The sequence below is a fragment of the Panthera tigris genome, chromosome E2 (assembly GCF_018350195.1).
Source record: "Panthera tigris isolate Pti1 chromosome E2, P.tigris_Pti1_mat1.1, whole genome shotgun sequence".
NCBI lineage: Eukaryota > Metazoa > Chordata > Mammalia > Carnivora > Felidae > Panthera > Panthera tigris.
The window spans coordinates 7,313,199-7,326,447 of NC_056674.1; the positions used below are offsets into that span (position 1 = coordinate 7,313,199).

Sequence of the window (13,249 nt, forward strand, 5' to 3'; positions counted from 1 at the left end):
TTACTGACTTTTGGAAGATCCCTATATATTCTTTTTATACTGTGGATGGATCCTTCGTTAGATACATGTATTGGGAAATATCTTCTCCTGTTAGTTACATGCAGAAAGAGATTTACAAGGCGCCTGGGTGGCTCTATCAGTTAAAATCTAACTTCAGCTCAGATCATGATCTCACCGTTTGTGGGTTCAAGCCCCATGTCGGGCTCTGTGCTGACAGCTCAGAACCTGGACCCTGCTTTGGATTCTGTGTCTCCCTCTCTCTCTGCCCCTCCGCTGCTCACGCTCTGTCTCTCTCTCTCCTTCAAAATTATTAAACATTAAAAAAATTTAGGGGCACCTGGGTGGCTCAATTGGTTGAGCATCTGACTTTGGCTCTGGTCATGATCTTGTGGTTCATGGGTTCGAGCCCCGCGTCGGGCTCTGTGCTGACAGCTCAGACCCTGGAACCTGATTCAGATTCTGTGTCTCCCTCTCTCTATTCCCTTCCCCCGCTCATCTGTGCTCTCTCTCTCTCTCTCTCTCTCTCTCTCTGTCTCTCAATAAATAAATAAACATTAAAAAAATTTTAAAATAAAAATAAAAAACATCAATGCCTGACACGCATTTCCTCAGAGATGCCCTGTCTGGGCTCCTGAGGGGGGCCGTGGGTGGGGTCATCATTTCTGGGTCTTGATCTCTGCATACTCGGTGGTCTCCCGGTCCTGAAAGTTGTGTGGCCTCAGCCCGTGGAATGTGAGGGAAGCGTAGTGGAGCTTCCCCTCTTTCTCTGAGGGGAAGGCAACTGCGGCTGGGGAAAGGGGGTCTGACCGGCTGTCTGACTGGCTGTGATCCTGAGTGGGAGGAAAGAAAGGCATTTGAGCTGGCCTTTGGGTCTGGAGAAGGGAAGTAGGGGCTTGGGGAACACTTAACCATTTATCCACTTCATGCCCATTTCCTGAGCATTCATTCACTCACTCACTCACTCACTCATTCATTTGTAGCTTTAACAAATTTTCATCATAATGGCATTGATTCCTTGCAAATCCCCCCACCACTCCCCTATGGATGATATAACTGTTGTCATTCCATTTTATAGACAGAGTGTGCAAGGTCAAGAAACTCTTTAGGACACACCATCTCTGACCTCAGATAGCCTATCTGACCTCAGACAGACAATCCCAAGAGAGGACTTTGCCTATGAGGGCAAGGAGACAGTATCACATTGTCTCTCTCACACACACACACGCAAATTATCTAATTGCACATTGTGATTTGGTGGGCAGAAGAAGGGTGCTAAGGGTGTGGGTGAGAATCACTGAGGCGTGTAGGAGCTCTGCCTCACCTCCCGCCCCCACCCAGAGGCTCACAGGGTGCTGGGGACAGGCCTGCGGTTATTACAGGGAGGCATGATGAGTTTCCCTGCATAAGGCAGGGGAATATTGAGACTGGAGTGTGAAAGGCGATTAGGGGTCTGGCTGGTACAAATGGGGAGGGACACAGGAAATCATGCATGCAAACACACAAAGTCACAGAGAATGAGTCCTGCCTGGGGATAGAGAGCTCCTTTTGAGGGCATGGGACAGATCACAGAACACCAGCCCAAGGAAATTGTGTAAAATACGTGTAAAATACTGTCACTCCTAGCCACATGTGGCTACTGAGTACGTGAATCATGGCGGTTCCTCATGGAGGTGTGCCATGAGTGTGAAATAAACCTTGGATTTCAAAGACTTGGTACCAAAGGAAGGAGAAGAAGAATTGAAGAAGAAGAAGAAGAAGAAGAAGAAGAAGAAGAAGAAGAAGAAAGAAGAGTGCAAACTATCTCATTAATAACCTATACATTGATTATTGATGATGTGATGGTGAAGTAATATTTTGAATATACTGGGTTAAATAAACATATTAAAATAGATCTCATGCTCCTCTCTATTTAAAATTTTTTAGTGTTTGTTTATTTTTGAGAGAGAGAGAGAGAGAGAGAAAGAGAGAGAGAGAAACAGAGCACGAGGAGGGAGGGTCAGAGGGAGAGGGAGACACAATCTGAACAGGATCCAGGCTCTGAGCTGTCAGCACAGAGCCCGACATGGGACTCAAATGCAGGAACTGTGAGATCGTGGCCTGAGCCAAAGTCAGATGCTTGAACGACTGAGCCATCCAGGTGCCCCTCTCTACCTTTTAAATGTGGCCATTAGTAACTTTTAAGCTACACACATGGTTCACATTATATTTTTGTTGGACTGTGCTGATCTAGACAATGGGGGGGGGCGCAGGTACAGGGGTGACAGCTGTTTGGGAATTTCTTGCCTAAAGCTTGGGAGGAGAGGTGGAGTTGTGGAGAGTGAGGCCAGTGCCCCAAGAGGGAGACAGTGGGGGCTCGGCAGGGAAGGGTCTAAATGGAGGAGAGGGGAGAGGAAAAGGTGTCTCTCCAGTCTTTGAGATGAGAGCAGCCAGAAATCCCAAGAGAGGGCCAAATTTGGTGGGGGGAGGGGTGGTCAGGGAGGGACTCATCTTTTGGCATGCTGAGTGAGCCACCTCATGCCCCAGCCCAGGACACCGGATAGAAAGATGCCCACGCCACTCACCTGGGAGACTGTATTCAATGTGGGATGGACGTCATTCCTGTGCACTGCTTTCCTGGTTGATTTCTGCCTGTAGGTCTTCACTCTGAGGAGAGAGATCAGGGCCTTTCAGCCTGGCTGGCTCACTGCTGGGACCCCGGAACTGTCTGGCTGCAGGGACCACAATGAGAACACATCTTCCCTCCTTGCAGACGGCAACCACCCACCCCATATGGGGAACAGACTACTGGCCCAGGGGTCAGGAGGCTGAATTCCTGATGTAGCTTCAACCCACTGCGCTCCTCCAGCTCTGGGCTTTGAGTCTGGGAGGTTTTTCTGAGTCCCCTCCCTGACCCAAACTCATGAGGCCCTCGCCCAAACCGGGGTCACCACTCACGCAAAGAAGATGATGAGGCAGAGACACAGAGCAAGCAGGGCCGTGACACCAGCTCCCCCGATCGCCCCCTGAAGCACACCTGTCCTGGGCCCTGGTCTCCCTGCAGGTAAGAGGCACCCGGGGTGAACTCCAGCACCATGAAGTAGAAGTAGGCACCTAAGCCTCCAGCCTTCTGGAATCCATGACCCCGGGTTGTGCCCACTTCTATCCAGGACTGGCTCCTCTGTCCCCCTGTCCCTCTACGGGATCCCAGCCACCTATTCCCCCAGCCCCTCCCCCACCAACCTTCCGGTGACTTGGACCTCTGGCACCCCTTGGCCCAGAGTCAGAAGCACTTCTCTGCTTGATCCTGCCTCGTGCACCTCCTTCCTCCAGGCATCACCCTCCCCTCACCCCGACACAGCCCCCTGACCTGGCAACAGCAGGATGGTGGCGCTCTGTTCCCCATGCACATTCCTGGCCTCGCAGCTGAGTCTGAGGCTGGAGCCCAGCGGCTCCATGAAGCTCAGGTTGCTGTTTGCCCAGGGCCCCTCGGAGCTGGAGGTGACCGTCAAGGAGGCATTGCTGTGGTTCCCTTCCAGCAGCCCCTCCCCCAGCCGCCAGTGCAGAGAGGGGGGCAGCTGGGATTGAGCAGAGCAGGTGCAGTGCAACCCCTCACCCTCCCAGGAGCAGGAGGGACCAAACAGCTTCGGGGGTTCTGCAGGACGACAAGAGAGGGATCAGAGGAGCCCCACCTCCCAGGACCCAGGCATCCTTCCCAGGTGTGCTGCAACTCACTCTTCACAAGGAGGCTCAGGGATGCTTCCAAGGAGCCCAGCAGGTGCTGAGCTCGGCAGACGTATATCCCATGGTCCCCCAGTTCCACCCGGGGCAGTTGCAGGACCCCGGGATTTGAGGGTTGTGAGGGCTTCAGGGTCAGGCTGCCCCGGGTCCAGCTCAAGTTGGCAGGAGGGTTACTGTTGTGGTCACAGACCAGGTGTAGGGACTGGCCCTCCTGGACTGGGAGAGATGAACCGTTGCCCAGAGCCTCAGGTGCTGACAAGACAGAGAACAAGTTAAGCCCCGGCCCTCACCAGGGGTATTCTGTCTCCGTCTCTGTATGTGTCTCTCTCTGTCTCTTTCTTTTCCTCACATCATTTAAGTCTGTTTCTTCTCTTCCACAGCATGATGGGCTCTTACGTTTGGGGTCAGCCCAAGGGGACAGAGCTGGGAGTGGGCACTACAGCCTTTCTAAGAATCCCTCTTGTATTCATCTGAATTGCCTTGTTTCTCACCCACCTACCTCAGCCATCTGTGCCAACACAGATCCCAGATTTGCCTCTAAGAACCTGGCCGTTCTGTCTTTCACTAAGTTCACAAAGACCTGTCTCATTTAGCCGGGTCTGAGGGTTCACAGTCTTGTGAGCGAGATTCCCCCAAATCACTGTGATGTGTTTTGTGACAGGGGTCCGTTGTGCGGAGGGAGCCCTGAGGATGGGAGTTCAGTGACACTGTCAGGGAAGGGAGGGCTTCCTTGAGGAGGAGAGCCTACAGCAGAGCAGGAGAGGGGCTGGGAGCTGGCTGGAGGATGATGCTGGTAAGGAAGAGCAATTGAGGGAGGCAGACACAGAAAATGCAGCTACGGCTGGGGCGTGAGAAGGCCCTGCACGTCAGGGAAAATCAAATAGTCCTGTAAGGCTTGAGTGAATGTGTATGCTTGGGAGTGTTTACATACGAGGCTTCTGGAGGTTAAAAAAGTAATATTAGATGACAGAAAGACAGAGGTTTGAAAGGAAATATTGGTACACACAACATTACTGGTAAATGGTTAACAACCAGCTCATTGGGGAGGGAGGAGGGGAGGGGAAAAAAAAAAAAAACCAACCCTGACTTGTGACATTTGCCAATTTCCTTAGTAATTTCCATTTGCCAATTTCCTTAAATACATCCCTCCCGGCCAATTTCTAGCACCCAACTAGATGTCACTGAACCCAGAGTTGAGGAAGCATGGACACAATTAGCTCCCGCCTACCAGTGAAAGCCAACTCCAGGAAACCAATGAATGCAACACTTCCCCTCAAAAGAAAAAAAAAACACATGTTTTTGCCTAACAAAGTCACCACATGCTAAGTCAAAGAGGCCATTATTAGGCTGCAAATAAATCCTTTCAACTAACATACAACTGATTTCCTTCATATAAAAAGAGCTTCTTCAAATCACTAAGAAAAAGTCCACAAAGAAATACAAATGATTCTTAAACGTAACGAAACATACACAACGTTGTTTACAAAATGATCATTCAAGTTAAAATGGCAGTGAGTTCACCTAAGATATCAGCAAGGATGAAATGACAATGTTCAGCAGTTTGGGATTATAAACAGAACAACTTCCATACCACATGATTTGGCAGTCTCTGTAGAAATTACAAACACACCCTTTGATCTGGGACTTTTCTTCTTGAGACAATTATCTTATAGACACATGTACACATATGGGGAATGTTTGTACGAGTTATTTGTTGCAGTATTATGTGTCTTATCAAAAGTCTGGAAACACCGTGGCTTTCCACCAATGGGGACTAATGAAGTACTTTACATTGTAATATACTTCGAATTAGAAGACCATGGAGTCGTCAGTAAGCATGAAGAAGGTTTCCTATTACTCACAGACAGTCATGGACTAACGTCACTTGGGACAAATGCATCATGGCGATGTAAGACTTTTAACAACAAGCAAAGCTAGGTGAGGGCTTTATGGAAACTCTGTGTACTATATAAACCTAAAATTATGCCATGGTGAAAAGTCTATAAAAAATAATAGCCAAGTGAAATAAGTCAGTTTGAGAAAGACAAATACCATGTGATTTCACTCATATGTGGAATTTCAGAAGCAAAACAAACGAGCTAAGGGGAAAAAAAGAGAGAGAAAGACAAACCAAGAAACAGATTCTTAACTATAGAGAACAAACTGATGGTTAGTGGAGGGGAGGAGGTGGGCAATGGGGAAATAGGTGATGGGGATTAAGGAGGGCACTTGTGAGCACCAGGCGATGTATGCAAGTGTTGAATCACTATTTCATACACTTGAAACTAATATTACGCTATACGTTAACTAACTGGAATTTGAATAAAAACCTTAAAAAAATAATAAAGATGTAGAGCAGCGTATACAATATGATGTGTATGTATGTGTGTGCTTTTAAATGGAGATGCGTAGATTACATTTAGAAAGATAACCAAGAGGGGAGATACACAGGTGCTGAACAGTATTTTATTCTTATTCAGTTTTGCTAGGGACTGGAATGGGTTCCCTTCAAGCTCAATGTCCAAGCCCTAACCCCCAATACAGTGGTATTTGGAGCCCTTTGGATGGGCTTTTGGGAGGTGATAGGGTTAGATGAGGTCATGAGAGTAGGGCACTCCGGATGGGGTTAGTGCTCTTATAAGAAGAGACACCAGACAGCTTTCTTTCTTGCTTTTTTTTTTTTTTATAATTTTTTAATGTTTATTTATTTCTGAGAGAGAAAGGGAGAGAGAGAGAGAATGAGCAGGGAAAGGGCAGAGAGAGAGAGAGAGAGAGAGAGAGAGAGAGAGGAAGACATAGAATCTGAAGCAGGCTCCGGGCTCTGAGCTGTCAGCACAGATCCTGATGCAGGACTTGAACCCACGACTGCAAGATCATGACCTGAGCCGAAGTCGGACACCCAACCGACTGAACCACCCGGGTGCCCCAGAAAGCAGTCTTTCTCTCAGGTGCGCTAGAGAAAATACGGCCGAAAAGCAACCCCTCTCACCCGGAGTGAGCTCTCCCCTGGAACCATATTGGCTGGAACCTTGGAAGCTTGACCTTATATTTGCCAGTCTCCAGAAATGTGAGGAATAAATGTCTGATGCTGAAGTCCCTCAGTCTGTGGTATTTTGTTCTGGCTGCCTGAGCAGACCAACACACTTTATGCTTACTATTTTAAAGAATATCATGTGAATGTTGAAGGAAACTGCAGGAATAGGCAGGGTCCAGATCCTAAGGGAACAGGGCGAGATTTGGGAGGAGGACACAGCCCTCGCACCAGGGAGCGGCACACCCATCAGGCATGGAGGTTGTGCAAAACCCCTTGGGAACAGGGTCAGGAGTGGGAGGAAGCCAGTTTGTAAGCTGAGGATCCAGTGGGGGGGCTGTCCCACCTCCGCTACCCCACACCTGGCCTGAGCCTTTCTCCCACCTGGGTTCTAAAACCCCAGCTCTGCTCTGAGGGGTGGAGACAGATGCCCCTTCCGCCAAAGCCTGAGAGAAGAGGTTGCGTCCTACCTGTGCCTTCTCTTGGGAAAACACTGATGGTCAGGTTCTGGGGCGCATCTGGACAGATAGACATAATTGTTTTCAGAGACAGGAAGATGAGGGTTGGCCCTATTCTCCCAGAAACTACAGAAATAGGAAAAGGGTGGAGTTGCGAGTTTCCTTTCCTTCCTCCCCAGAATTCTAGACCCTGCCTCCCCCACCCCCAGCACCCACTGTCCTCAGGGACCCTGGTGTCCTGGCCGGCACTCACAGGACACGTTGAGCTGGATGGTCCTCTCTGTGCTAACGTTAGCTCCAGGGAAGGTCACTTGGCAGGTGAGGTTGGTGCCATGGTCCTGGGGCCCCGGGGTGAGGGTGAGCACCGAGGAGAAGTGTGCCCCATGGCCCAGGGAGGTGAGGGCATCCCCGATCCAAGAGAAGATCGGGGGTGTCCCCCTCTTACAGGCCCAGGGCACACTACAGGTAATGTTCATGGGCTGGCCAGATTCTAGGGGCCCCTGGATGTGGATGTCAGGTGTCCGTGTGAGAGCTGAGGGAGAAAGAGAGACAGAGACCCAGGCCCTGAGTGAACCCCCAGAAGCAGCCTCTATATTAGGCCAGCCGTTTCCTCCCAGCCAGGATGGAAATCAGGGGATCCCCTCCCGGACCTGCCCTGGGGCCCTCAGGACCCATGCATGTCCTCTCTTTGACCCCACTCCTTACTTGTCACATGCAGGAAGAGCCGGTAGTTCTTGAAATGATATCTCTTCCCTATGTAATTGTATTTCACATAAGACCCTCTCTCCACCCTAAAGAAGTATGTCCCCGAGTCCCTTCTCCGTGCGTCTCTGATGTCCAGGGAGCAGTTGTAGTCCCTGAGGTCTTCAGGGAGGTGGAAACGGCCTTGGGTCTCCTGCTGCACTTCACGATTGGGGTTGTTTGTGGCCACTGGAGCACCCTGTACTGTATTGGTCCCTTCCCGGAACCAGTAGCCGTGAGTTGGGTCCTCCTCAGTGTATTGGACTGGGGGGTAAGAGAAACTGCAGGGCACGAATGCACATAGACCCTCCTGCACCATTATGGGTGTCTGCACTTGCAGGTGAAATCTGGGATCCTGAGACTGGGACCCTGTGGGGAATCAAGGGTCAGTGTCAGCCCCTGCCCGCCCGGTCCTCTCGCCTCCGGCCCCGTCCTCTCGCCTTGGCCCACTCACCTGCACACAGCAGCAGCAGCAGCAGCAATGGTGGCATCTGTGGGGTAAGAGTTGTGGTGCCTTGGTGTTACAGGATGGGGAGGAAGCCCCGATAGGAAGCCCAGGGCTGATGTCTGAAAAGTGACTGCCCATAGAAGAGGAACTTGTCTCCAGCATGCTCTCGGAGGTGGCGTGACCCTTAAAGATTAACCACTCCTACTTTCCAGATGGGGTTCCAGCAATCCACTGCCCCCCACCCCGGTCCCTGTCCGTGGCCTGTCCCTCCTGCCCCTCTGTCCCCACCAGGAGGGCAGGCACTACCCGGACAATGACACTTCTAGAAGCCCAGAGGGTCAGTCCTGCCAGTTGTGGGGCTCAGGAAGGGGTTTAACCACTCTGCACAGGGGAAGCTTGAGGCAAGAAAGACGGGGACAGGTCCCCCCCACACACACACACCCCAGGTGAGGGAGAAGATGATTAATGAATGAATGAACATGACAACTGCATCATCACCATCTCCTTTCAGGGGAGTGGGGTCAAAGGGGAGAGTGTCAGACTTTGTGTCTGGTCTTGAAAACTTCCCTAACACCCAAAAAGACAGAGACACTCCAGGCCACGCGAGCTCCTGTTGGTAGAGCGTGAGCTGGTAAGAACACAGGCAGGGGTTTGTAGGAAACCCCATTGCTCTGTGTAGCTAGGAGGTGAGTTCCCAGGTCTGAATGGCCAGAGTGGATGGGACCAGGACTCCGAGGGGGATCTTGAGTTTCTTAATCAGCTCATAGCTGCCTGCCCCAGGCTTTCCTGGGGTTGCATGCACCAGGCCATGCCTGGGAATTGGGCATTTGCTGCAAGATGATAGCACAGCATGATGGTGAGGGAGAATGCCCAGGTGTGCCTGGCCCTCCTAGCCTCCAAGCCTCAGTTTCCTCAGGAGTCCCATGGAAGGATCACAGTCAATACTTTGGGGGAGAATCCCACAGGAGGACAGAGGTGGGCATTTTCGGCAGATGCGGGTGTGGCCATCTTGCATGTCAAATGCCTGGTCCTGTCCATTCCTCAGTGGTCATTCTGAGTCCTGCCTTTAGTAAGAAGCCCCTGGTGGTCAACCCTTCCCTAAAGCTTCTTGGTGGTACTGTGCTGTGATAACCCTAGCAAACCAGTACATGGGGTTTTTGAGAAGACAGATGTGTTCATACAAGAAAAGTGCTCCCAGCAGGCTGGTCTGGCCCACGCTGGGCAAAGTCCGCACAGTGGCCAGTGGCGGGCCTGTAGGAGAGGGCTGATCTGAAGACGGAGGAAAAGGGAAGGGACAGATTTGGTAACGGTCTCTTCTGTGCTCGGATCTCTGCCTCACTCTTACTTAACCCCAGCCACACTTCCCCTTCTCTCCCCAGGACAGGACAGGCTCTGTGGGCCTCTGTTCCAGCTGGTCCCTCTGCTGGCTGAGCTGCTCCCGTCTTCTGAGCAGGGAGTCCTGGAGGCTGGGCTGAGTTAAGGCTGACCTTGGGGGAGCAACAGCCAGGGCCAGGACGGGGGAATCAGAGACAGAGTCACAGCCTGGGGTGGACAGGGCTGACCCAGGAGGGAGGATGGGGCTGTCGGAGCCTGGAGGAGGGGGTGAGGATGTGCCTGGACGATGGGACAGCTGAGCCAGAGCTGGAGGGTGAGAAGGGTTTTCTGGGAGGCAGGCTTGTCTTATTCCAGAGAGCAGGTGGTCTCTGCAGCAGGGGTCTGCCTGCAGCTCTGGCTATGTTCTGGTCAGCCCCTGTGCATGTCAGTCATCAGGTCTCTGCTCCAGGGGCCAAAGAAATCCAGTCTGATCTCCTGAATCACCACGTTCCCCCACCCCCTCCTCCGCCTCCCATCTTCCTCCCTCTCCTCCCCCTCCTCGGCTCCTCCCCCTCCTCTCCTCCTCCTCCTCCCCTCACCCCCTCCTTCTCTCCCCCCTCCCATCCTTCCCTATCTTCCTCCTTCTCCTCCTCCCATCTTCTTCCCCCTCCTCCCCTTCTCTCCATATTCCTTCCCCCCTCCTCCCCATCTTACTCCTCCTCCCTAACTTCCTTCCCCTTCCTCTTCCCATCTTCCCCCTCCTCCCCCTCCTCCTAACTTCCTTCCCTCCTCCCCTTCTCCTCCCCATTCTTCCTCCTCCTCCTCCTCCTCCTTCTGTTTTGGGAAAGAGAACGGTAACTGAACCACCCGATGAGCTCTGCAGCCAATGAAGCTCATAGGTGTCCCAAGCAGGGGACCCTGGTTCCTCTGACCAGGTCTCTTCATCAACACCCAAGTTATCAGGAAGACACCCCAAGGGCTTCCTCAGGGAGCCTAGAGTCCAGGTAGAAGGTGCTGGAGTATCCAAAAAGATGTTCTATTGGGTTGGGATGGGCCCAGGACCATGGGAAGATCTTTCCAAGCACACTTGGGGGGCTCCTAGTATGTCCCATGAACTCCTCTCACACCCCCATGGGGCCCTCAGAGAAGGATTGAGAGCAGAGACACTTTGTAGTGCACCTGGGCCTCCCACATTGGCCCATGACCCCAGAGCCCAGCCATTTTTGCCCCCTGCTCTTTCACTCCCCGCTCCCTTTAGGTGACTTCACTTTGCTTCTCACTGGTCCTGGCTTCGTGTCCATCTTCCAAAGACCAAGAGATGTTTCCATCTTCCCTGTCCATTCCCTGGTGATTGGCCTCAGTTCTTCCAGACACAGGCCAGCAGCTGGGCTGGTGAGGTCTCTGGATCTGCTGATTCAAGGACAGCAGGGACAGGTGGATGGTGATGTTGGTGGGCAGGGGAGGTGTGTACGAGAACAAAAAGGTGGCCCACATGGCAGAAAGTGGCACAGAGTCACAGGGCACCTCGACCTTTCTCTTCTTTTGGGACATTGGATCTGTCTGGTCTGAGAACTAGGACCCCAGCCTTCCCAGAGCAAAGCTCCCTGGGTGAGAAGTCAGTGGCTAATGCCTCATCTTGTGTGGTTGTGGTGTTTGTGTATTTGTAGTGTATGTGTCTGTGTATATGCATGTGTACTTGTGTCTGTAGTCTCTGTGTGTGCCTCTGTTGTGTGTGTGTTTCTTTGGTTTGTGTATATATATGTGTGTGTCTGTGTTTGCTGTCTGTGTGTGCATGTCTGAGGTATGTGTGTCTGTGTATATTTGAAGTGTGTATGTGTCTGTGTATCTATGTGTGTCTGTGGTTTTTGTGTGTATTTCTGTATTGTGTCTGTATATATGTGTGTGTGATTTCTGTGTATTTTGAGCTGTGTCTGTGATCTCTATATATGTATCTTTGAAGTACATGCGTGTCTGTATTTGTGTGTATGTGTGTCTGTGTCCTCTGTGTGTGCATAGTTGTGTGTATGTGTCTATATAAAGGCTTGTGGTGCGTGTGTGTATATGTGTGTGCACTCAAACGTCAGTTTCTCAATGATAACATCCACGGACAACATATTGAAGAGTATAATCCATTTCATATCCCCTATATATCTTTCTCTTTGGTTTTTCTTCAAACTCCTTATCATGGATCAATATAACACATAGTCTGCTTAATTATTGTCTGTCTCTCTTGTCATTAAAATGTAAGCTTCACAAAGGAACTTGTATCTCCCATCTACTGCTGAATCCACTGACTATAAAGATGGCTGGCGTAACATTAGGGGATCAATGAATACTTGCTTTGAGAATTGTAAGGATGCTGGGGTGCCTGGCTGGCTCGGTTGGTGGACCGCGTGAATTTTCATCTTGGGGTTGTGGGTTCGAGCTCCATGTTGAGTGTAGAGATTACTTAAAAAAATAAAATCTTTAAAAAAAAGAATTGGGGCACCTCGGTGGCTTGGTTGGTCGAGCGTCTGACTTTGGCTCAGGTCATGATCTTGCAGTTCGTGGGTTCCAGCCCAGCGTCGTGCTCTGTGCTGACAGCTCCAGAGCCTGGTTCCGATTCTGTCTCCCTCTCTCTGCCCCTCCCCTGCTTCCTCTCTGTCTCTTTCTCTCAAAAATAAATAAACATTAAAAAAAAGAATTGTAAGAACATTTAGAATAAGTGAAATAAGATTGCTGGCTGTCTCCAATGAAAAAGTATGTATTCTTTTTTTTAAATTTTTTAATGTTTATTTTTGGGAGAGAGAGAGAGACACAGTGCAAGTTGGGGGGGGGGGCAGAAAGAGAGGGAGACACAGAATCTGAAGCAGGCTCCAGGCTCCAAGCCATCAACACAGATTCCAATGTGGGGCTCAAACTCTCAAACCGGGAGATCATGACCTGAGCCAAAGTCAACACTTAACCGTCTGAGCCACCCCGGTGCCCCAAAAAGTATGTATTCTTTAGAGCATACCCTTTTGGGGTTACCTGATTCTAGCATTTTATTGCCTTTGAACTATTTTAATTTAATTTAATTTAATTTAATTTAATTTTAATTAAAAATTTTTTTTAACATTTATTCGTTTTTGAGAGGGATAGAGAGAGCATGAGAGAGAGAGAGAGTGAGAGCATGAGCAGGGGAGGGGCAGAGAGAGAGAGGGAGACACAGAATCCGAAGCAGGCTCCAGGCTCATGACCCATCAGCACAGATCGCGTCGTGGGGCTCGAACTCAAAAACCGTGAGATCATGACCTGAGCCGAAGTCCAACACTTAACCGACTGAGCCACCCAGACGCCCCAAAAAGTATGTATTCTTTAAAGCATACCCTTTCGGGGTTATCTGATTCTAGCATTTTATTGCCTTTGAACTATTTTATTTTAATTTAATTTAATCTTAATTTTAATTAAAATTTTTTTTAACATTTATTGATTTTTGAGAGAGAGAGAGCATGAGAAAGAGAGAGACAGCATGAGCAGAGGGAGAGGCAGAAAGAGAGAGGGAGACACAGAATCCGAAGC

General features: G+C 50.3%; 1 protein-coding gene across 2 annotated transcripts; it reads right to left on the reverse strand.

The window, feature by feature from the left end:
- Positions 1 to 577: 577 nt before the first annotated feature.
- LOC102966690 (sialic acid-binding Ig-like lectin 5) lies at positions 578 to 8,640 on the reverse strand. Of its 2 annotated transcripts, XM_007074205.3 has the most exons (9): positions 8,402 to 8,639; positions 7,912 to 8,316; positions 7,460 to 7,738; positions 7,219 to 7,266; positions 3,712 to 3,969; positions 3,347 to 3,631; positions 2,935 to 3,034; positions 2,562 to 2,643; positions 578 to 830 (listed from the first exon to the last, which is right to left on the reverse strand). In XM_007074205.3, exons 1-9 carry the CDS (start codon positions 8,436 to 8,438, stop codon positions 657 to 659), a joined length of 1,668 nt encoding a protein of 555 aa, XP_007074267.1. In that variant the 5' UTR covers positions 8,439 to 8,639; the 3' UTR covers positions 578 to 656. The 2 variants fall into 2 exon arrangements, with proteins under 2 accessions (XP_007074267.1, XP_042826284.1); XM_042970350.1 differs by lacking the exon at positions 7,219 to 7,266 and having other exon boundaries at positions 8,402 to 8,640.
- Positions 8,641 to 13,249: the final 4,609 nt, after the last annotated feature.